At 43.3% G+C, this 26,465-nt stretch overlaps 1 protein-coding gene across 3 annotated transcripts in view; it reads right to left on the bottom strand.

Moving 5' to 3' along the window:
* CPED1 (cadherin like and PC-esterase domain containing 1) overlaps positions 1 to 26,465 on the bottom strand; it is a 299,737-nt gene that overhangs the window by 110,935 nt on the left and 162,337 nt on the right. For all 3 annotated transcript variants that reach the window (XM_056573818.1, XM_056573820.1, XM_056573819.1), the window contains one exon: positions 24,278 to 24,446. In XM_056573818.1, the coding sequence (XP_056429793.1) occupies positions 24,278 to 24,446 (169 nt within the window). The remainder of the gene's footprint in view (positions 1 to 24,277; positions 24,447 to 26,465) is intronic.

Below are 26,465 nucleotides of genomic sequence, written 5' to 3' on the forward strand. Positions count from 1 at the left end.
AAAAAAGAACATATGTTCGATTGCAGAAAATCTGTAGCATGTCTGCAGCATATGGGCAAACCTTAAAGATATGTTTAAGCACTGGGCCAGTGTTAGAGATACAACCTGGCCAATTAGTCAGGGCCCTCTTAAGAGCTATAGGACCACCGGCACATTACTGCATTGTGCCCTAGCTTGCACAAAATTGGGGACAAACACCATGATTTTTCCCAAAAACATAGATGGTGGCAGACTGCAGTTATAGCAGTGTGGCCCTATAGCTCTCCAGGCTGCGCAGAGCCCATAAACCAACACAGACATACTTGCATTGTATCTCTAAGGACCTTCCTGATGATGTAATCATAGGTTCTTCTATGTGCAGTGTACAAAGATGAGGAGAAGGAGGTAATAGGGAAAAGTATGGGGAGATGGGGTTGTGAGAAAGGTGAGGAAACCAGTAAGTAACTAGCTCAGGGATAGGAAGGCTATAAATGGTACATATTCCAATCACAGGTCACTGCTACAACAGGGGTCAGTTTTGGGTCCTATTCTTTTTATTATTTTTATTATATATATTAATGACCTTTTAGAGAGATTATATAGTAAAGCACCAATCTTTACAGATGAAACTAAGCTCTGTAAAGTAGTTAACACAATAAAGGACAGTGCACTGTTACAAATGGATATGGCTAGGTTGGAGGTTTGGGCTGGGAAGCGGCAGATGAGGTTCAACACTGATAAATGTAAGGTAATGCACGTGGGGAGGAAAAATTCAGTCTGGGAGTATGGATTTAATGGGAAAACACTGGCCACACAATTGATATAAAAAAGGTAAACAGGTAAAGCTGCCCACGACAAGGACATAATTCTACCACTGTACAAATCACTAGTCAGACCACACATGGAAAACTCTGTTCAGTATTGGTCACCAGTGTACAGTATATAGAGGAGATATGGAAAGGGTTCTAAGATGGGAAACCAGAGTCATAAGGGGAATGGGAGTACTAAAGTCCCCACAAAGTTTATCAGAATTAGGGTTAAAGACAGTTAAAGATCTCTCTCTCTCATGAACTATTTATACACAGGACTGTATCTATAACAAGGGGGCATCCTCTACATCTGGAGGAAAGAAGGTTTCTACACCAGCACAGATGGGGGTTCTTTACTGTAAGAGCAGTGAGACTTTGGGACTCTCTGCCAGAGGAATTGTTCATGGAGAACTCAATAAAAGAGTTCAAACAGGGCCTGGACACATTTTCTGAGAGTAATAACATTACATGTTATGGACACTAGATTAATAGGGACAGAATGTTGATCCAGGGATTTATTCTGACTGCCATATTGGAGTTGGGAAGACATTTTTCCCCCTGGTATGGGAAAATTGGCATCAGCCTCAAAAGGGTTTTTTGCCTTCTTCTCAATCAACACAGTAGGGATACAATAGGGTGATAGGTAGAACTTGATAGGATTAGTTATTGTCTTTTTTTAAACCTTATAAACTATGTAACTATGTAAAGAGATGTAAGTGGCATTATAATGCTTTAAGGGGTACAAATGAGGCATTATTACAAACTAGGGGCTCAAAGCTGAGCATCATTATGTTGAGAGCCATTAAGAGGAGAACTATTACTGTAACTGGAATAAACAGGACCATTACCGATTGTCAATACTGATGAGATCACTGTTTTAGTGTTTGTGGACACTATTACTGAATGAAGACAAAAAGGTGACACTATTAGGCAAGGGCTACATGTTGACTTTGCCTGTAACATGTGTTGTGTACACTGGATTGTGCTGAATCTCAGCTAATGTAAGTGTACAGTGTCCATTTTAAGACATCGTCAGTGGTCAGCCGTACCTCCGTCCTCTGTCAGGCAAAACAGCGTCCTGCCTCCTCCCTCGGACCAATCGCTCTCAGTCGTCAGCCGCAACACTGTTCTCCGTCAGGTGAAACGGCGTCCCACCTCCTCCCTCACACCAATCGCTGTCATCCTTCAGCCACAACTCCCTCATCAGAAAGTCCCTCATCCAAAACGCTGTCATGCCTTAGACAATTCTCCCTCAGATGCCACTTCCTGCCACAGCACAGCACTGTATAGCAGAGCTGACATTGAATAGCATGTACAGCAGGACCCGTATAGCAGAGAGCCAACACTGACTCGGCTCTCCTACACAGCAGGAAGGTTTTTCGTCTGAGGGATGACAGAGTTTTGGATGAGAGACTGTAGGATGACGGAGTTTCAGATGAGAGACTTTAGGATGACAAAGGAGGGAGTTGCGGCTGATGCCAGACGGAGATTGGTCTGAGGCGGGATGCTGTTTTGCCTGACAGAGGACGGAGGTACGGCTGACGACGTCCTAAAATGGACACCGTATAAGTGAATGGGGTCGCAATGCAACCACCAAATTACCGCAGCCAGAAATCTATCCTGGATAGAATGATTGCATTTGTCAGGTCATATTCACAGCCACCTGTGGTTTAAAGCACAACTCCATACACTCACATTAGCTGAGATGCAGCACAATTCAGGGAACACGCCATTTGGTCATGCAAACCATGGGCCCTATTTTTTTCATTTTACCCAAGATCTAAAATCAGCACTGTTCACACATACTGTATATGCTGTGGATTTTACTACGCTAATTTTATGGTGGTTAATCAATGATAAAATCTGCAGTATCAAACTCGCAGCATGAAATATGCAATACATATAGTATAAGTAAACATACTCTAATTGAAATTATAAGCAGTATAAAATATGCAAAGTACTGTATGTGGCAGAATTATATGTGGTGTAATATTACACCACGTGTGAATCTACGAGACCACAGCATTCCAAGAAGAGATATGTACTCCTCTTGAAGGGATAAAACCTTTAGGTCATTACTTGGTTAATATTGCTAACACCTGCTAAGTTAGTGTCACTTGTCATAAAAATGTCTTTCAAGGTGTCTCATAAATGAAAATATGCTCTAATAGGGATCTCCTCATGTTAATGTGCAAGCCAAGGGCTGTAAGTTACTTCCAAACTGATGGTTTGTGCATTCATACGTGATATGCAAAGGTATGTAAATGGATTTCTAACTAGATTAAAGGGTCAAGTGATCCTTCTTGGAATAAATGACCTTACCTCCACTAGTGCTTACATACGCACTCATACATTCCTGGACTTTTAGTTAATACATCCCATATTTCCTAGTATGCAATCTAGTTTTAACCAGTACGAGTTCTTGAACATGCCATCGCTTTCACAAAACACAAAGGTGTAAGGGTATGTTACAGCACTTAAGCTAGGCTCTTGCAACGCATTGAACAATAACTTGCACATGTCTTTATCAGACACATCTTCTACAAGAGTGACAGAAAGAAAATACTGAAAAAACAAGGGGATTATGATTAAAATGATTTAGGAAACCCAATCCTGGTAATCCTCAAACAGGACTAGAGATAAGGTCACACGTCCTCTATTTTATTGTGTTTTTTTTACCCTTGATACACGTGGCCATGTTAGAAAAAAAAAGCTCACCACACTTTGACTATCTATGAATTGCATGTAGCCATTCTCTAGTGTAATGATATCTATTTAAGCTGTCATCTGATAGGTTCAAGATTAATTTCCTTTAAGTATATGCAATGAGATTTTCACTCAATGGTTGTGCAACAAATATGTAGGCTCCGTGCACAGGCAATACACTAGTATCGGGTTAAGATTTTAAAACTGCATATGAAACACTTGTTCAAAAAATGTTGACATATTGATGTGATTCTACCCTAGGCTCACGATGGAGACCTTCTATGAATTTCCTTCTCAACATAAAACATGTTTTTTCAATGGGTTTAATCTTCTCATTGGTTATCACTACTAACTAATACAGATCCAGGATTGTCAGGAAATTCTCTGTTGTACAAATTTACCAGATTTACCAAATGTATCAGCTGCTGTACAATACAGAGGAAATTCTTTTCTTTTTGAATTTCTTTTCTGTCTGACCACAGTGCTCTCTGCTGACACCTCTGACCAGAGCAGGAGCTGTATAATACAGAGGAAGTTCTTTTCTTTTTGAATTTCTTTTCAGTCTGACCACAGTGCTCTCTGCTGACACCTTTGTCCAGAGCAGGAACTGTCCAGAGCAGGAGCAAATCCCCATAGCAAACCTATCCTGCTCTGGACAGTTCCTGGCATGAACAGAGGTGATATCAGAGAGCACTGTGGTCAGACTGAAAAGAAATTTCAAAAAGAAAAGAACTTCCTCTGTATTCCTCCGCGCTCCGGGCCCGGACTAGTGACGTTGCCTTGACGACGACGCACGGGGACATCCCTGCACATGAACTGGGGGGCCAAGCCGGGAGCGGAGAAGAGGGCCCCCCCCGGTGAAGATGGACAGCCCGGAACGACTAACCCTCCCCACTGGACGGTCCCTGCAGCATAGATGGCCCGGACCAGTTCACCCTTCTTTCCCACCGAGGGGAGGTGAGTACAAAACAAAAGGGGGGGGGGGTCTGGATGATGACGAAGGCCGCAGTGGTCTTCAGGCTGCGGACATCCAGGTGTTTCAAAACGACCAAAACTACAACTCCCAGCATACATGCTGGGAGTTGTAGTTTTGCAATTTCTGGAGGTCCGCAGGTTGAAGACCACTGAGAAGGGATTGACAGGCGGAGAGTTCACTCGTGTATAAGCCGAAGGGGGTGTTTTCAGCACAAAAAATCGTGCTGAAAAACTCGGCTTATACTCGAGTATATACGGTAGTTTATGACTGTGAGGAATGGCTTTGCCAGCAATGGTGTGTTGCTTGTTATATGTTCAAAGAGGCTTGTTTTTATTAAGATCAATTTATTGCACAAAGAGAGCTCTTAGGCCCTAACAGGCTTCTCCGTCTAAAATGATTCCTTATAATGGTTACTAAGCCGTGACCGCCTCCATTCCTTTTCCTTGGAGTGCGGGATAAGAGCTAATGTAAAGAGCCAGTGCCACATTTTCTCACAGGTCTCGGTACAACAAACATAATCGCTTTAATGTATTCCACTCTCTAATCATTCTGATAATAACACTTCTGGATAAGCATTCAATTAGGCCACAAATCTCACATAAGCAACTTGCTCCAGTAAAAAAAAAAGCATGGTTAAAGTCTTCCTCGATCCTACGGTATTTTCATAATTTTTTTTAACTCTTTATGCAACATTGACCAGAGAATTCTTGAGGTAGCTTGGAAATTAGGAAAAAAACTAATTCTTTAAAAAATATATAATCTAGCAATAATAACATGTTAAAATTTCACCTCTATAAGAACTACATATATAGCGTAAACTACGATGTGCAATCCATCACTCACTTGCTTTACTTATGTTTACTTATCTGTTTGACTACCTTTAACCTTCTTTGCATTTACGACTATGTTCACACGGGCTAATGTCCGCACAGTAAATTTCCATGCGGACATCAGGACCTGCTGTGGCTAGGACCACTCAGAAATGCACCGTCTCATAGATGGCAATGCATTTCCTTGCAGAAAGTGTAGAAATGTTTTTGCAGATGCCGAAATCAGAATTTGCACGGCAGAAACGGCGCGGAAATTCTGCCATCTACACAGTGCAGCAGAATCCCATTGATATCAATGTGACTCTTCTGCAGCGGAATGTCCAAACGGAAATCTGTGGAATTCCACACGGAAATTCTGTTGTGTGAACATAGCCTAAAAGTGAACTCTCTTGCCTGGTGCTGTTACCGAACTTTGCACAGCTGCTTGTTGGTGAGGGCAAGAGAGAACTATCCCCACTAGGTAACATACACCAGATCTCCACAACAGGTGCTGCTTTCACCTCATTTTTCCTAATAATAGTGTTTTGCTCAGGATTTTACAACAGTATTTGTAGCCAAAACCTGGAGTGGGACAGAGAAATGGTAAAATGGAAAGATTTGTGCCTATTCTTCTTTACCTTCACTCCTAGTATTATCTTACACATTCTGATAAAAAATAATACAAAAGTGGCCTTATGGAGTAGCACATAACTTTTTACTGCAGTTACAACATTAAAGGGGTACTCTGGCCCTGAGACATCTTATCCCCTATCCAAAGGATAGGCAATAAGATGTCTCACCCCATGGGTCCCGCCGCTGGGGACCCCCGCAATCTTGTATTCGCCACCCACCTGTTTGAGCTGCATGCCACAGTGCCAGCTCACAAACAGCCGGGTGGCGACCACGGGGCCGGAGTATCGTGACGTCACCCCCCTCCCATAGACTTGCATAGCCGGAGCGGGGTGTGATGTCACACGGGGGTGGAGTAGTGACATCACGATACTCCGGCCCCATGGTCGCCACCAGGCTGTTTGTTAGCTGGCACCGCGGCATGCAGTTCAAACAGGTGGGCAGCGAATACAAAATTGCGGGGGTCCCCAGTGGCGGGACCCCCATGGGGATAAGATTTCTCAGGGCCGGGGTACCTCTTTAAATCTGTAGCAAACCTGCAGCATGAAATCTGCATAATCTGATGTGGATTTGCCGCTGTAGATTTACATGCAGAAATGCTGCATATTTTCTGCTGTGGAAAATGCACAACATTTCTTTTTCCTTTAAAAGAATTCTTAGTGGTACTAATACCTGTAAATAAACCTCGAGTATGTCACGGTTAATATTTCCTGAAGTACACTATGGCCCAGACTTATTAATCTGCCTGAAACCAAAATAGTCTGGTTTTGCCCATAACAACCAATCACAGCTCAGCTTTCATTTTACTAGAGTTTGAGTTAAGAAAGCTGAGCTGTAATTGGTTGTTATGTGCAAAACCAGACAGTTTTGGTTTGAGGCAGATTGATAAGCTTGGGTGTATATCTTGCTGTATGGCAATATAAAGTATATGTTTAAATCAACAACAAAGATTCTGGGAGTATTTTTTACCACTGTAAAGCGATTTGTAAGACAAGACTTTCCAACACTATCTATGGGCTAATTCATCTATTTGAACAATGATTTCACATACACTAGTTTATCAGCAGAATGTCACAAAAATATGTATAACTACTATATCACACACTGACAGCTTAGTATCCAGGACTTGGTGCTTTACTGCTCAGCGAAATAAAATTAAAAGCTGAAAATCTTTCCTCAAACTTTCCATCTGCTTTAATGATTTTCAATTTAATGACCTCTAGGTTAATCCGTCTATCACTCTTATTAGTCAATCTAAGCGAGCAGACATCAAACACACTGCAATAGGTCACAAGGTTTATTGGGAATATAGATAATCATCTGAATTACATTTTTGGGTGTGATGGTCGGACAGCTCTAATAACAAAAACTCTTTTGGCTTTCATAGCGAATAAGTGCCAAGTACGGATCGCATATGTCCTTGTTATTCAAATGCCGGCATTTCACCATAATGGAATCACCATGAAAACAACCTGCATTTGCATTTCTTTCAGTATTACAAAGTAGGGATCGACCGGTATAGTTTTTTTAGGGCTGATACCGATACGATAATCGGTGGAGGTTAGGGCCGATAACCGATAACTTATACCGATATTCCGGTATAAGTTATCAGCTATTTAACCCCCGCGACACCGCTGCAGATCATTGATTTAAAGCGGGCGCTTTAAATCAATGCACTGCAGTGGCTTTTGCGGTGCCATAGGCCGCCGCCGCCGCCACCACCACCCGTTTCTCTCCCCCTACCTGTCAGGGTGGTCCGGGCCATCCATCCTTCCTGTAGTGTCCGGCGGCATTCTGGGTGGAAGGTGAACCGGTCCGGGCTGTCCTTCTCCGGGGGTCATCTTCTCCACTCCGGGCAGGCTCCGGCCTAGTAACGCAGCATAGACGCCGCTGCGCAGTGACGCCCGTGCGCAGCGACGCACCCGACGTCACGGCGTAGCGGCATCTATGCAGCGTACTAGGCCGGAGCCTGCCCGGAGTGGAGAAGAGCACCCCCGGAGAAGAAGGACAGCCCGGACCGGTTCACCCTCCACCCGGAATGCCGCCGGACACTACAGGAAGGATGGATGGCCCGGACCACCCCCATTATGGGTACGTTTAATTTTTTTTTATTGACTCGGAGGGTGGGGGAGGGGCCCGACCGGTATAGCGGTATGGGCAAAAATCCATACCGTGGGAGAAAAAATGGGGGGTGCGACGCGGTGCGGTGAGTCGGGGGGGCGATCGCGGTGCAGCGGGTCGGGGGGGGGGGCGGTCGTGGTGCGGTGGGTGCCGTGTGGGGGGTGGCGCATTATCGGCTTATCGGCAAGGTAATTGCCGATACCGATAATGCCCAAAATCGTGATTATCGCCCGATAATATTGGCCATACCGATAATCGGTCGATCCCTATTACAAAGACTGTACCCTAACATTGAAACTATGAATTCTAATAACCTTGCAGTAGAATTCCATTCATCTCAATGGGATTCTGCTTCTCAGTGCACAATGCAGACGTTCCATAGCAGAACTTTCAAGGCAGATCCGGATTCCACCCATACATTCCTCGCTGAATTTCTGTTGCATTCATGGTGATTTTAAAACAGGTGATTTTAAAAGGGTAATTCCCATGTTAAGAATTTGTGGCATATCCACTGGATATGAGTGGGACCTATCTCTTGGAGCCTCATCTACCAGGAGAATGAGGTGACCCCCTGTTTCTCAATTAGCATCACCCAGCCATCATAGGAGTCAATAGACATAATTGAGAGCACTTGGTCCTATCCATTTAAGGAAGTATGGAAAGAGCCACATGCCAAAAATTAGGTTAGGTTCACCCTTTCTGTAAACTGAAGGTAACACTAGGATGAAGGATTTCACTAGGCCACCCCAGAATGCTGGATCTCTTGGGAAGTCTGAGTGATTACATAACAAAGGGTCAGTATTGACCATGGTGTTATTAGGCTTGACCCCAATGCACCAAGAAGCTACAACTGTCGATATAAAGGCACATCCATTTGTTCTAATGTGTTAAAAGCATTAAATATAAATAAACTAGATATCCCCTGAAATGTGCTATGTATTATAAAGATATGGACTGTAGAGGAAAGTATTACGATAAACTAAACACATTTCTGAAAATGATGAATCTATAAATGGCAGGCAGTGTACGGCAATAAACAGATGTATACAGAACCTGGTAGAATTTAAGGATATGAAAAAACAAGTCTGCTAGGACAGAGAGTACATAGTGTTGTCTAGTAACAGTATTTTGCTTGTATTTTCCATATACAGGGTACAATTCATATGATTTGCCTATAGTCTCTTTCAATGTACATTTATTTATATTACATTTACCACACTGGTAGCTGATATTATAAGACAGTTCTTCCCAATAATTGGATCTGATTGTATTTGGACGACAAATGTCCTGTTTCATTTTTTAAATACCGTATATACTCGAGTATAAGTATTAGTCGTTCCAGGCTGTCCATCTTCACCGGGGGGCCCTCTTCTCCGCTCCGGGCCCGGCCCCAGACTAGTGACATTGCCTTGACGACGATGCACAGGGAAGTTCATGTGCAGGTGCGAACGTCCCTGTGCGTTGTCTTCAAGGCAACATCACTAGTCCGGGGCCGGGCCCGGAGCGGAGAAGAGGGCCGCCCTGGGAAGATGGACAGCCCGAAATGACTAACCCTCCCCACCGGACGGTCCCTGCAGCGTAGATGGCCCAGACCAGCTCACCCTTCCTTCCCACCGAGGGGAGGTGAGTAGAAAACTAAAGAGGGGGGGGGGTCTGGATGATGACGAATGCCGCAGTGATCTTCAACCTGCGGACCTCCAGATGTTTCAAAACTACAACTCCCAGCATGTCCAGGCATGCTGGGAGTTGTAATTTAGAAACATCTGGACGTCCGCAGGTTGAAGACCACTGAATAGGTGGAGCGTTCACTCGAGTATAAGCCGAGGGGGGTGTTTTCAGCACGAAAAATCGTGCTGAAAAACTCGGCTTATACTCGAATATATATATATATATATATATATATATATATATATATATATATATATAATCCCAAAATAAAGCAGCACTACTTATCCAGTCCAACCAAAAAATTGGTGCCAGCGTCCCAAAGGACTTGATCAGAGTCCATCCAAGATAAAAACCAGATACAGGCGCAGCACTCCAACAAAATAAGTGATTTAATATCTCATGTCAGCATTACAACGTTTCAGCTCCTCCTGGAGCCTTTTTCAAGCATGCTTGAATGCTTGAAAAAGGCTCCAGGAGGAGCTGAAACGTTGTAATGCTGACATGAGATATTAAATCACTTATTTTGTTGGAGTGCTGCGCCTGTATCTGGTTTTTATATATATATATATATATATATATATTTTTTTTTTTTTTTATACTACAATTACTGTATGTTTCTGCCCCATTCCCTAGTAAGAAGACATACTTTTGTTTGAGGAAATCATTCTCTGTTCATGTTATTGTCCCCTACTCCACTTTGGCTCCACTTTGTCAAGAATGTATTTGCTGGTAATGAACTTTAATTCAACTTTGTACATGTTCTGAAAAGTCTAACCGGCAGCTGTAATGAAGTTGAATGGGTGTAGGTAATGGACAGATGTGTCAGTGTTATGAGCTAGACAGGGTATTATACCTGTCAGCAAGACAGAATTAGCAATTTACACTAAGTACATATGATAAATTGTTAGTGTGTACCAATCATGCCTGTAGACAAATGGACCTTGGTGTTAGTATACTGTAGTTATCATACTCTAGACTCCTTTTGTATTGCATTCCCCATGGGAATGTACTTACAAGTGACCAGACAAGACTCGTAGTTATCTTAGGCTAGGTTCACACTGTGTGTTTTCAAGCATATTTCATTGCAAAAATATTCTGTAAAATCACTGAAATTTTGCGTACATATTTTTAAGATTAACATGCTCTATTTAAATATATGGGAAAATAGTTGTCTGGGTACACAAAATGTAAAAAAAAGAAACTACCATATTTTTGCCCTATAGGACGCACCGGCATATAAGACTCACCCAATTTTAAAGGTGCCGTTGACTGTCCGGGCATGCTGGGAGTTGTAGTTTTGCAACATCTGGAGGTCCGCAGGTTGAAGACCACTGGATAGGAGATAATACTCACGTGTCCCCGCCGCTCCGGACCCATCACCGCTGCCCTGGATGTCGCTCCATCGCTGTCGCCGTCCCGCTGCCCTGGATGTCGCTACATCGCTGTCCCCGGGGTGTCCCCGACGCTCCGGACATCTTCTTCCCCGGGATCCACGTCGCTACGCACGCCGCTCCTATTGGATGACGGGACGGCGTGCGCGACGACGTGATGACGCCGAAGGAGATCGCCGCCATGCAGGGGATCCCGGCACTGAGTAGACACCGAGGAGGCAGGTAAGGTCCCTCCCGGTGTCCTGTAAGCTGTTCGGGATGCCGCGGCGGTCCCGAACAGTCCCAAACAGCCCGACTGAGCAGCCATGTTACTGTCACTTTCACTCCAGATGCGGCGGTCAGCTTTGATCGCTGCGTCTGAAGGGTTAATACAGGGCATCACCGCGATCGGTGATGTACTGTATTAGCCGCGGGTCCCGGCCATTGATGGCCGCCGGGACCGTCCCGATAGGTGTGTATTCACCATATAAGACGCATCAACTTTTCCCCCCCAGTTTTGGGGAAGAAAAAGTGCGTCTTATACGGCGAAAAATACGGTATACAAATCTGGTATTGCAGTAATCAAAATAACATGTCAGCTGACAACAAGGTAAATGGCGTAGAAAAGAAAACCGCAGAATTATTTTTTACTATTTCAATTTCACTTCACCAATCTTTTTTGTTTTTGTTTCGGAGAATAAGTTATGGAAAAATTAAAAGGTATCATTATAGTAGTTATTTATGGCTATTATAGGGCAAGGAGGAAAAAGGAAAGTGTAAATGCGAAAATTCACCCGGACAAGTGGATCATATGAGAGACAAGTAGATTTTGCTCCGTTCTAGTCCCGTGGACAAGTTGTTTTTTTTATAAATTTTCACACCCCTGGATTTACAAACATTTAGAAGCTTATCTTCTAAATGTAAACATTTTCTATAGGTTACATTAGTCATTTCAAATATAACATTATTATCAAAGGAAAAGATCACATGATCTCAGTTTTACTGCACATAACAAATGATTTGAATTAAAATAATCCAATATTCAAGTTCTGTTTAACCTGTTCAGGACCCAAGACGTATGTATACGTCTTGGGTACCTGGTACTTAAGGACCCAGGACGTATGCATACGTCCTGAGTCATTCCGGTCTCCGCCGCTCGCCGGGCGGAGATTGGAACTGCATGCCTGCTGAAATCGTTCAGCAGGCATGCCGTGCAAATGCCGAGGGGGGTCCCGGGACCCCCACATGTTGGTGATTGGCGCAGATCGCAAGCGAATTCACGCCCAGCGATCTGCGCCGTTTCCTGTCATTCGGGTCAATTGTGACCCGATGACCCGGTAATAAATGGTGATCGGCGGTGTACGATACACCGCCAATCACCTGCCGTTGCTGGGGAGAGGTGACAATACTGTCACCTCCCCAGCAACGCTGCTATTGGCTGGCGATCGTCCAGCCAATAGCAGTACGGCAGAGAAGGGGTTAACAGCTCCTTCTCCCCGCTCTGCGCGCTTACTGAGTTCAGTCAGCAGGCAGTGCGGGAACATAAGGACCGGGATCCCCCCTCAGAGCATCGGAGACCCCCAGGAAGAAGAGGACCCCATTAGATCAGGGTGAGCTTTTTTCCAGGGACAGGTAGGGAATCAAAAGAAAGTAAAAAACAGTAAAAAGTGAAAAAACAGAAAAGAAAAAAAAAGTAACCCCCCCTGACCCCTAATAGGTCCCCAAGGGTCCGCTGTCACCTGCTCCGTGTGACCCCGGGCCCTATTAGGGGTTCAGGGTGCTGCGAGTGCCGCCCATTTTTTTTTTTTTGGCCACAGCTTTTTTTTTTTCCTGTAAGTTTACACCAAGCACCACGCACTACACACTTCCCTGACCCCCCCCCCCCCCCCCCGCACACACACCCACCCCACCCCGCCACCGGAAAAAGGCGATGGCCCGCCGGGCATTTTCGGCAGCGGAGGCTTACACTTTTTTAGCCAACTCCGAATCTGCCAGTGAGGACGAGGAAGATCCTACTTTTTTGTGTTCTTACTCGTCCTCCTCATCATCTAGCAGTGAGACGCCGCCAGGCGAGGCCAAGCACCCCCCATGAGAGTGACCCAGTGGCTGACACTGGCAATGCCGCTCGTAATAGGAGTCCGGCCCCCCAGACAAGTGCACCAGAGCCCCCTTCCGATGACCCTGTCTGGAGCCCCCCAGAGGGTTATCAGCCACGGGTTCCGGAGTTTGTTGGCGACTCCGGAATCCGGATTGACCATGCAGGCTTCACTGATCTAGACTTTTTAAAGTTTTTTTTTAGTGACAGCCTGGTCAATCACATGGTGGAGCAAACAAACTTGCATGCCCAGCAGTTCATTGCCCACCACCCCGATTAGTTTTTGGCCAGGTCCAATGAATGGCGCGCCATTGATGCAGCGGAAATGAGGACATTTTGGGGCCTCACGGTGCATATGGGCCTGGTCAAAAAACCAAGTGCTCGTCAGTACTGGAGCGGGGACGTCCTCTATCAGACCCCGCTTTACAGTATGGCGATGACACGGAAACGGTTTGAGGCGATTCAGAAATGCCTGCATTATGCAGATAATGCGGCATGTCTGCCCCAAGGTGATCCCGCCCATGACCGGCTTTACAAAGTGAGGCCGGTCATTGATCACTTTGGGGCCAAATTTTTGGAGGCCTACGTACCGCTCAGGGACCTCTCTGTAGATGAGTCTCTCATCAGTTTTAAGGGGAGACTCATCTTCCGCCAGTATATTCCCTCGAAGCGGGCGCAGTATGGCGTGAAGCTCTATAAACTTTGTGAGAGTACCTCCGGGTACACTCTCAAGTTTAGAGTGTATGAGGGATGAGATTCCCGTATTGAACCCCCAGATTGTTCCCCCACTCTGGGTGTTAGCGGGAAAATCGTTTGGGACCTTGTGCACCCATTGCTGGATAAGGGTTACCACGTGTACGTGGACAACTTTTATACCAGCATCCCTCGCTTCACATCCCTTGCCGCCAGATCCACGTCCGCTTGTGGGACCGTGCGGAGGAACCAGAGAGGCCTCCCTATAAATTTGGTCCAGATGCCTATCCCCAAGGGTGAGTCCCGTGCCCTCACCCATGATAGCCTGTTGTTGGTGAAGTATAAGGATAAGAGGGATGTCCTTATACTCACCACTATTCATGGGAACGGCAGCACCCCTGTCCCTGTGCGAGGTACCGTGGGACCGGTCCTCAAGCCCAATTGTATTCTGGACTACAATCGGTATATGGGGGGAGATGATCTCTCAGATCAAGTCCTCAAGCAATATAACACCATGCGGAAAACACGGGCATGGTACAAAAAAGTTGCGGTCTACATGGTACAGGTTGCCATGTACAACGCTTTTGTACTATCCCAGTATGCTGGCAACACCGGGACATTCCTCCAGTACCAAGAAGAAGTCCTAAGGTTCCTGATCTTTGCTGACCGGGAAAGATCAGTCCAGAATTCCCAAGGGTCTGGAGTTATAGGCGCCAGGATCGTCCCAGGCCAACACTTTCCAGGTGTGATCTCCCCCACTGGAAAGAAGGGACGAACCCAGAAAAAATGCAGAGTGTGTTTCAGGAGGGGGATTCGGAAGGACACCACATATCAATGTGACACTTTCCCAGATAATCCGGGCCTCTGCATAGGCTGCTTTAGGGAGTATCACACTTCCATGGAGCCCAAAATTTTCCCTTTTTATGTAAATTTTCCATAATTTTACCAATGTACCAAGTCCAGAGTACATTCCAAATTTTTAACCTCATAAATCTCTAAATTGCGCCAAAAACCTAAAAAAAAACAAAAAAACTGATAATACCTCTGGGGGTGTTTTTTTTTCAAAAATGGGTCATAGGTCTCTGAGTCACTATCATCGGGGACTTTTTTATGTTGCCTCAAATGCGCAGCGCTCTCTCTCCACCTGAGCGGGTGCGCATTTGAGGAAACAGGTTAGGGACGGCCACACACATCACATTCCCAGAATGATGATTCAGAGCATAGGGTTTGGGGCGGGCATATTTTTTTTAGTTTTGGCTATGCTCTGGGTCATCATTCTGTGAATATATCCTTTTTTATTATAATTTTTTGGCCCACTGTACCACATATTACGGGCCTCTGTACCCCACCTGTATACCCCAGTTACGGCCCGTTGTCCCCCATAGTGTTCCCCTATTTTAGGGCTCAGTGCTCCCCCATTAACGCTCCTTGAGGGGGGTCCCACATCCTAGCTCCATATGAAGCTCAAGGCCCCTGACTGCTCTCCCACTCCAGCAAGACCTGCTGTGCATCCGCCGAGCCATTATCATCCAAAAATAAGGTATGTCCTTACTCCAAAGAAATGTATTTACAAATTGTGGGGGGTCTTTTCTGCTATTAACCCTTGTAAAAATTTAACATTTTGGGGAAAACTCACATTTTAGTGAAAAAAAACATTTTTTTTTTACATATGCAAAAGTTGTGAAACCCCTGTGGGGTATTAAGGCTTACTTTACCCCTTGTTACGTTCCTCAAGGGGTCTAGTTTCCAAAATGGTATGCCGTGTTTTTTTTTTTTTTTTTTTTTTGCTGTCCTGGCACCATAGGGGCTTCCTAAATGCGACATGTCCCCCCATTTCAGCAAAGTTTGCAAATGTGACTCTTCTTTTGAGCATTGTAGCGCCCCTGCAGTACACTTCAGTTCCACTTATGGGGTACTTCCATACTCAGAAGAGATGGGGTTACAAATTTTGGGGGGTATTTTCTGCTATTAACCCTTGCAAAAATTTGAAATTTTGGGGGGGAAACACACATTTTAGTGAAAAAATATATATTTTTTTTACATACGCAAAAGTCGTGAAACCCCTGTGGGGTATTAAGGCTCACTAAATTCCTTGTTACGTTCCCCAAGGGGTCTAGTTTCCAAAATGGTATTTCATGTGTTTTCTTTTTTGCTGTCCTGGCACCATAAGGGCTTCCTAAATGCGACATGCCCCCCAAGCAAAATTTGCTCTCAAAAAGCCAAATATGACTCCTTCTCTTCTGAGCATTGTAGTTCGCCCGTAGTGCAATTCAGGTCAACTTATGGGGTACCTCCATACTCAGAAGAGATGGGATTGCAAATGGTGGGGGGTATTTTCTGCTATTAAGCCTTGCAAAAATGTGAAATTTGGGGGGAACACATTTTAGTGAAAAAAATTTTTTTTTTACAAATGCAAAAGTCGTGAAACCCCTGTGGGATATGAAGGCTCACTTTATTCCTTGTTACATTCCTCAAGGGGTCTAGTTTCCAAAATGGTATGCCATGTGTTTTTTTTTTTTTGCTGTCCTGGCACCATAGGGGCTTCCTAAATGCGACATGCCCCCCGAGCTAAATTTGCTCTCAAAAAGCCAAATATGACTCCTCCTCTTCTGAGCATTGTAATTCGCCCGTAGTGCACTTCAGGTCAACTTATGGGGTACCTCCATACTCAGAAGAGATGGGGTTACAAATTTTGGGGGGGGTATTTTCTGCTATTAACCCTTGCAAAAATGTGACATTTGGGGGGAAACACACATTTTAGTGAAAAAAAAAATATATTTTTTACATATGCAAAAGTAGTGAAACCCCTGTGGGGTATTAAGGCTCACCTTATTCCTTGTTACGTTCCTCAAGAGGTCTAGTTTCCAAAATGGTATGCCATGTGGGTTATTTTTTTGCTGTTCTGGCACCATAGGAGCTTCCTAAATGCAACATGCCCCCCAAAAACCATTTCAGAAAAATGTACTCTCCAAAATCCCCTTGTCGCTCCTTCGCTTCTGAGCCCTCTACTGCGCCTGCCAAACACTTTACAAAGATATATGAGGTATGTGCTTACTCAAGAGAAATTGGGCTACAAATATAAGTATACATTTTCTCCTTTTACCTCTTGTAAAAATTAAAAAAATTGGGTCAATAAAAACATGCGAGTGTAAAAAATGAAGATTGGGAATTTTCTCCTTCACTTTGCTGCTATTCCTGTGAAACACCTAAAGGGTTAAAATGCTGACTGAATGTCATTTTGAATACTTTGGGGGGGTGCAGTTTTTATAATGGGGTCATTTGTTGGGCATTTCTAATATGAAGACCCTTCAAATCCACTTCAAACCTGAACTGGTCCCTGAAAAATAGTGAGTTTGAAAATTTTGTGAAAAATTGGAAAATTGATGCTGAACTTTGAAGCCCTCTGGTGTCTTCCAAAAGTAAAAACACATCAATTTTATGATGTAAACGTAAAGTAGACATATTGTAAATGTGAATTAAAAAAAATTATTTGGAATATCCATTTTCCTTACAAGCAGAGAGCTTCAAAGTTAGAAAAATGCAAAAATTTCAAATTTTTCATCAAATTTGGGGATTTTTCTCCAAGAAAGGATGCAAGTTACCATAAAATGTTACCACTATGTTAAAGTAGAATATGTCACGAAAAAACAATCTCGGAATCAGAATGATAACTAAAAGCATCCCAGAGTTATTAATGTTTAAAGCGACAGTGGTCAGATGTGCAAAAAATGGCCGGGTCCTAAGGTGTAAAATGGCTGGGTCCTTAAGGGGTTAAAATTGCTATGACAATATATTTCCATATTACAAACTGAATGCATTAAGCATGAATTGTATACTATTTAGATTCTTTTTTTTTTAGTTGGGAAGTGTGACTGCAGCAAGGGCGATCTTTGGTCCCCTTTATACTGACATAACTAGAAGCCACACAGTTTTTATATGAATAGCCTTGAACTTAATCCAGGATTACTGAAATGCATGAGAATTGTTAGAAGGCTGAAGTCAACATCCCTAGATCTGTCTTTGTATTGTAACCTTCAGCACAGTATCAACTTGCACTGAAACTTGAAGATCGTAATGAGATTAAACATAAAAGAAAGTTAGAAAAAGTATTTGGATTAAAAATTTAACTAAAGCCTACTGTGAGAAAGGCCACACTGCTGTCACTGACCTTTTCCTCCATAAGCATGATACCAGTTGAGCCCATTTAAGAGTTAGAGGGGAACCCTCCCATTTATTTACCCTGCGACAGGTGTCACATTAAAAGTGTGATCTGTAAAAGGTATTGCTACAATGTAACATGGCCTTATTGCTTATAACCACATTTAGAACTAACACAGACTGCTACATATTTTCCATCAGTTTTACATACACAACGCTAACAGTAATTGTACTTATAGAAAAACATAACCTAGACATAGTTGTCAATATATAAAAAGCAATGAAAGGTGAAAACCATGCAGAATTTAATGCAGAAGCCACAAGAAATTCCTTCCTGTTAACTTAGCCTTAATGGTTTGTTTAAACCAACCTGAAGCGCAATGCACCACTTTTTATCGGGGTGCCACAATTTCCCGACATGTGCACTAAATTAGTAAAGGTGGTGAAAAAAAAAAGAATGTCTAGAAATATTTTATGGAGATTACAAGATTTTCAGAAGAGACATCTCAAAATAGAGTGTCACCAGAACAGATTAAACCTATGTTCTTATCACAATTGTGATGTACATTTAACGTGCATACCAGGAAAGCTTGTATATAGAGTGCAGTAAATATTTTTTACAATGGGACCTTATAGGTGATGGATGTTACTTTCTATATGGTATCTGTCAGAGGTATCTGTTTAACATACACATCTGGAGCTTTTCCCAGCATAAATTTTAAATGTAGGTGTTCAAAAAACGGATCCTAATTTAACTAAAATTGGCCACACACATTAGATGTCAGTCAAATACTCAACCTATGAGATTGCGCATATATATTCCTTAACAACAATGGACATATATTTATGTCCATTTCCGACTCCCGTTACATGAAGCTTCAAACCCTGTGGGTCCCGGTTGCTATCAGCCGATTGGTCTGATGTCCAGCATTAACCCATTAGACCAGTGGTTCTCAATCTTTTTCACGACTGTACCCCCCAAATGGTGAAAGAATGTCCGTGGGTACCCCAGCGCGTAAATTTGCATGAAACTTACACGCAAGGGGTACCGGCGGACAAAATAAGTCATAAAATAACATATTTTTATAATGGCGTGTGCTTACCTTTATACTAATGCAATATTTAATCCCCTTGTGTCATTATTCCCCCTTCCTCTGATCCCCTTTTGCCATTATTCCCCCCTCCATCTTAATCCCCTTGTGCCATTATTATTCGATATGGCAAAAGGGGATCAGAGGGAGGGAGGAAAAATGCCACAAGGGGATACAACGTCAGGAGATGTCACACTTCTGCCTGGCAAGCATGCAGATCCCGTAAAGTAGCTGTGGCCGGCCGCGGTACCTTACAGAGAGCTGCCGTGGCCATTCCCCTTTCTACACTGAGAAATACTGGCCAATGCATGGCAGGTATTTGTCAGCAGATTGCGTACCCCGCACAATCGGTGGGGTACCCCTAGGGGTATGCGTACCACCAGTTGAGAATCCCTGCTTTAGTTGAGAATCCCTGCCCCAATCAAATTTGATTGCATCGTCTAAAACGGGAGAAAACACCTGCCGGTTAGCTCAGCGGGCCGTTCGGGACGGCCGCTGTTCATGGCGTCCCTAACAGCTGAGAGGACAGCGAGGGGGTACTCATCAGTGATCAGAGATCTGCTGCTTCATGCCTGCTCAGCAGGCTGGAGCAGCAAAGCGCTGATAACACTGATCAATGCTATGCTATGGCATAGCATTGAACAGTGTATGCAATCAGAAGATTGCATGTTAAAGTCCCCTATGGGGACTAGAAAATAGTGTAAAAAAAAAAAATAAGGTAATAAATGTGATTTAACCCCCTTCCTTAATAAATGTTTGAATCACCCCCTTTTCCCATAAAAAAAAATGTAAATAAAAATAAACATATGTGGTACTGCCACATGCGTAAATATTCAAACTATAAAAATATAACATTAAATTAAACCGCACGGTCAATGGAAAACACGTAAAAAAAAATGTAAAGTCCAAAATTGCATGTTTTTGGTCACCTTGTATACCCTAAATTTTTTTATAAAAAGCAATTAAAAAGTCCTATCATTACTGCACAGAGCAAACTCGCTCTGTGCGTGATGACCGGCGATACAGGGGCCAGCATCGTGCCGTCACGGCCCGCCCCCTTATGAAAGTCTATGGGAGGGGCCGTGATGGCCACCACGCCCCCTCCCATAGACTTGTATTGAGGGCGCGGACCGTGACATCACGAGGGGCGGAGCCATGACATCAGGATGCTCCGGCCCCTGTGTTGCCCGTCATTACGCACAAAGCGCAGTAATGATAGCGAGTTGCTGCAGCGGAGATCCCAGGGGTCCCCACCGGAGGGACCCCTGCGATCTGAAATCTTATTCCCTATCCTTTGGATGGTTTCTGCTTGAATTTGTATAAAATATGTCAGAATAGCCTCACAGAGCTGCTGTTTGGATGTAAACTTCCTCCCACCCTCATAGATCTTTTGCTTGAGGATGCTCCAAAGATTCTCAATAGGATTGAGGTCAGGGGAGGATGGAGGCCACACCATGACTTTCTCTCCTTTTAACCCCATAGCAGCCATTGATGCAGAGGTATTCTTTGCAACAAGATATGGTGCATTGTCATGCATGAAGATTTTATTACTGAAAGCATAGTTCTTTCTTCTGTACCAGGGAAGAAAGTGGTCAGTCAGAAACTCCACATACTTTGCAGAGGTCATCTTTACAATTTTGGGGACCCTAAAGGGGCAGACCAGCTCTCTTCCCATGATTCCGGCCCAAAACATGACTCCACTACCGCTTGCTGACATTGCAGCCTTGTTGGTACAGGGTGGCCATCCACCAACAATCCACTACTCCATCCATCTGGGCCATCCAGGGTTGCACGGAACTCATTAGTGAACAGGACTGTTTGAAAATGATTCTTCATGTATTTTTCTACCTAATGCAGCCATTTCTGTTTGTAAGCATTAGTTAGTGGTGACCGAAAAGAAGGTTTATGCACAGTTGCAAGACTCTGGAGGACTCTACACCTTGATGTCCGTGGGACTCCAGAGGCCCCAGCAGCTTCAAATATCTGTTTGCTGCTATGTAATGGTATTTTAGCAGCTGCTCTCTTGATCCGATGCATGGATCTGGCAGAAATTTTCATCAATGTGCCTTTATCTGCACAAACCTGTCTGTGCTCTGAATCAGCCACAAATCTCTTAATAGTGCGATAATCACACTTAAGTTTTCGTGAAATATCTAATGTTTTCATACCTCGTCCAAGGCATTGAACCATTTCACTCTTTTTGGCAGCAGAGAGATCCTCTTTCTTCCCCATATTACTTGAAAATGGTGCTCTGCTTAATAATGTGGAACATCCATCTTTAGTAGTTTTTCCTTAAATTGGGCTCACCTGGCAATCTAATTATCACAGGTGTCCGAAATTGTTTCCAGTGATCAAAAGAGCCACAATGCCATCCATGAGTTAACTGAAAAACAAAATATTTAATCTTTGTGACACTTAAATAGATTGCATAATAATATGGAACAGGGTATAGGTAGCCAGAGAAAGGCCTTAGTGGGCATAGCAGAGCTAGTGCCTACCATAGTGCCTAGGGTATTTCAGGGCCTGTAAAAGTACGGTTCCAGGATGGGGCTGCTATTTCAGGTTATCAAATCTGCCTAATCATAGGTTATAGTTCAGAATAATGTATTCAATACAGAAATAGGAAGAAACAGGCCCCCACAGCCTACTGCTATATCCCTTTTCAATATTAGTGGATGATATTTCAATCAGATCCAATTGAAGAAATATTGTAGACATCCTGAACATTTTCTGCGTTTGTATGTCTGTATGTTTAGATTGTTGTATGTTAAAACAATGCAATTGCCCCACAATTGCACTTATATCCCTTACAATTTAATAATGTATAAATCTACTACTTTTTCCAATAAATACCAGTATATCTAAGGACAATCTAAGAAGTGTGTGACCGATACAGTCTCACATGGTACATCAACAATGATTGATGGTTGGACACTTGGGCACCTGGGCACTTGAAGTAGCACTTATGGCTTCATTCTATAATTTATTGCGTTGTGCTATATTGGTACTGTTCACTTGTATTTTTTGAGCACTATAAGAAAGGCTGTCAAGTTATAGTAAAGTTCAACATCTAATATATGGCAGACCATGAGTATATCTCAATGTAACATGCGCCCATTACACATATATTTTATAGGCTTGTGTTAAAGAGTAGATAGTATTAACTTTTGTAATAGCATTAAATATCTGCACAGTCAAAATGAGACCTCTTAGCTATATAACTAGTGAGCATGTAACATATGTGTACAACAAAATAAAAACACCTGTGTCTATAGATCTGTAATTGTTCTAACAAGTAAACAACATCCATCAATCTTTGATGACCCAGGGCTAGATAAATGCGTTTAAACAAATGAAAGTAAACACATTCATGAATAAAATCATGGAGAACATTACGTTCTGGTTTAGGTAGAAGATGAAAATTACATTGATGAACAAAAAATACAAATCATTAGTCATCTCTGACATGTCAGATGATCAAAACCCAACTTGCTCATACTTTTGGAAGTACCGTACTTACTAGAAATGTGTGGTCCCCTACATCATAATAATATGTCATAATAATATGTGTTAATATAAAATATCATGCGGCTCTAAAAATAAGTCAATAAGGATGTACACCAATACCTTATAAAATTAAAACCAGCTACACAGCCCAATACATAGCAAGTTGTGATGCACTTTGTTCTGACACCTTTCCATGGCAGCAAGCATTAAATGGGCAATTACAGTCAGAATCAAAAACGTGTTGTATGTTTTACATCTTTGCAAAACTTTAACCTTTCTACTATATTTCATTTGAAAATTGTACATCATCGCATATAAAAAAAAGACCACTAGAGGTTCCAATACTATCCAGAACATGGTCCTGTATGGCTGCAGCATTATCACTGTCCTAACTTCCCTCCAGTAAGTGAGGGCAGGACTAGCACTCCTCTGTGTTCACTCTTGCTCAGTCTGTAAACAGAGAGGAGGGGTTTACAGTGCAGCCTGCAGTTATTAGGTGAAGAGACCCAGCACAGCACAGCAGACTCAGGGAGGAAGTGAATGCATGGTGAATCAGGACAAGCTCAGTTCCAGAGTTTACAACTATCGCAGCCCCCGTAATATTCTAACAGCCACATATTTCTATATTCGGTCCGACGCAGCACGGGACTAGCGGCTGGAGATACGGTGAGAAATAATATTATAACTATTACAGCTGACTGTGGGCGGCTCATAGTAGCCATTCTAGAGACTTTCTATACATTTATCATCTAATACCCAATTGCCGGACTAGCAGAGTTCTTTGAACTATCAACATCTACAGGTGTTTTAACAACATTAAGCAGTGTTTCATCTTGTTTGCCATTTAGGCCCAAATGGCAAACAATATCAGTGCTAAATTCTTGTAAGCTATGCATATTTTTATTTTTATTTTGCATTACATTTTGCATGTTTTTTTTAAATTGTTTTATAAATTGTCTTATCATTGTAGAATAAATATTTTTGCATTTACTTCAATCAAAACTGTCTCCAATATTTTTCCATTGTGTACCATCTAGTAGGTGAGATCCTTGAGGCGTGGTTAACAAATACCAAGCTCAGTTCCTGCCTCGGACACACCTCTTCCTGAGCAGCAGATGCCAGAATATTTGAGCAGCAGAAGAGAATGATTTGTAAGCCAAATACAGAAGATAGATACAAAAAAGACATGTTATGCATCTGCATAACCTAGTGAATAACATACATAAGCATTATTTTTTCTGTGCTATGACAGGTACATTAGCTTTTCAGGCAATTAACTGTATGCTATAGCAGCTCTTCATCAGTCCAGACAGACTAGCCTTCACTCTACACACGCATCAATGAGCCTTTAGCCCCTGGGTCCCTGTTGCTGGTTTACTGGTTGTACTTCTTTTGACTATATTGGTGCATACAAGGAAGACCCCAGCAGACCTGTCCTTTTGGAGATGCTCTGACCCAGTAATCTAGCCATCACAACTGGCTCCTAGCCAAAGATATTTTGATTCTTACGCTTGGGCATTGGAGCAGAATAGCAAAAATAATGTAGTGCTAATCCCCTGTATAAAGACTAAGATGTGAATAAAGCCCAACTTCTATTTTATATTCTTTTGCCAAAGTGGAAACATTATATAGTATAGTGAAAACAGTTATATGATAAATCGGTACCTGTACAAAGCCACACATTTTGTAGTGGTCAAATAAGGGCAAACTTGGCCGATCTTCCCGATAAACAGTTATCCTATAGCTTCTTAATAATACAGGTGTATTTGAGGATTCATCAGTAACGTGTAAAAAGATAAGATTTGTACCAAGTCCAAGTGGGTATTTCTCAACTCTAGAAAACAAAAGTTTGATTTAAGGGTAATTCAGAATATTCTACATGACTCTTAATTTTAACTTAAGTGATAAAGAAAGGTACACAAGTGTCTACTATACCTAAAAGTGTTTTCTATCAGCATTGGGATGCTAGTTTATTGTGTGAGCCTGATGATGTTAACTTCTGAATAGTTGTGGGCAATGGGCAGCCAGTCCCCAGACATGGATACCGGGAGCCAACCATTCATTTGGGGGGCATGTACTTAGCGGGCAGAGAGTGATTGTAACTAATGTAACAGATATGGGGTCTGCTGAGTTTATATTGGGGGTGAACATGATGAAGAATTGTTTCACTGAAGTGTTAGATGCCTTGCATGCCTCTCTTCCCCAGCGGCCAGCGGGCTGTGCAGTACCACTTGAAAGTTCTACAGGCGGAGTAGAAGTTTGCCAACAAGCAAGGTGCAATCTGCAGTTCAAGACATCAGGTCAATGACCTTACAACCCAACACAGAGACCATAATCTGGTGTCGTGCATGTGCCGGAGTCAAGAATAGGGACTATCAAGCCCCACTGGAACCTATACAATTGGAAGATTATCCTATTGTTCGAGCTGTGAGAAGCATTGTCACTGTCACCAATGGTAGAGTCCTATGCGGTTAGTAAACCTGTCTGATTCTGCTACTGTCTTGCCCAAATACACTCCTATAGCCCAGCTGTACCTCCTAGAGTCGTAAGACATTGTGACAGAACGTCTGGTGGCCCGACAGAGTGCAGCTCAAGTGGCCGAAGGATCCAGTGTGAGCCCTCCAGAGCCCTGGTGGTTGCAACTCCAGATTGGAGACGACACTACCCCAAGGGACCAAATCAATGGAATCATCAATGTTGCAAAGAGGTACCATGAGGTTTTCAGCAGAAACACCATGCTGGTGTGATACAGTGCTGTCACTCGTGTCTTGTTGGCGTCCGAACCAACCTTTTGTATGCGCTTTTAACTGCACCACGAAATAAAGAATGAGCACCAGAAGCGGTGAGTGATCTCTCTTCATTTCTACATTTTCTACCTCTGTAATTTATTGAATACTTCAGAGATTGAGCACCCCCGCCAGCTTATCACAAAATCCACATGCATATACACGTAAGAGCAGCCTAGCTTCTAACACAAGCCAGATAGTGCCGCTGTATCTACACCTGTATATAAGCCTATTACAGTTTAACCATTAAGTACAGAAACGGCAAGTCGAATGTCAATGCTGACATAATGCCTAGGATGACCCCCGGCGAAGAACCCCCTGTAGAAGATGTGTGGGAAGACGTGGAGATGTCCCCATGATACCAACGGTTTGTGAATGAGAATTTTGTGACCGCCTTCATGGATGGTGAACCCAGGTCCAAAAAGGTTAAAGACCACTTATACACCTGAGAGACTCTTCAGGATGAAAGTTAAGTCATGGGAGATCTGTTGGACTACCTTCTGGTGAAAAAGGTACCAACCCCTCTATGCCGGGCCCAGTGTGACTACGAGCTGAAAGGTTTGTGGTGACAGAGGAAGTGACTGTGCACAAAGGACTGTTGTATCAAAATTCTTTGGATCCGGTATCTGGTGATCGACTTCATCAGATCCTGGTTCCCCGAAGAGACGCGGTGATGGTCCTCAACACATACCATGATCAGTCTGGACACTTCTGAGTCCACAAGACCTAAGCTACTGTCAGGTGAAGATTCTATTGGATCGGAATGCAGAGCGACATTGAGAAATGGTACAGTGAATGTGCTGTTTGTAACACCACCAAGAACGTGTGCAAGGACGCAAGAGCACCCCTCCATTCCATCCAGAGTGAAAATCCCAACCAGTTGGTCGCGCTAGACCATGTCAAGTTGTCTCCTATCCAGTCCGGGTACACTTATGCTCTCACCATGGTGGATCACTACTCTAAATGGGTTGTCGTTGTACCCATTAAAGACCTCACAGCCAAGACAGCGGCCCAGATGTTCTACTCTAATTTGAGTACAAACTCTTGGGTGTCCGGAGTCTGTCCTA

The sequence above is a fragment of the Hyla sarda genome, chromosome 4 (genome assembly GCF_029499605.1).
Source record: "Hyla sarda isolate aHylSar1 chromosome 4, aHylSar1.hap1, whole genome shotgun sequence".
NCBI classification, from domain to species: domain Eukaryota; kingdom Metazoa; phylum Chordata; class Amphibia; order Anura; family Hylidae; genus Hyla; species Hyla sarda.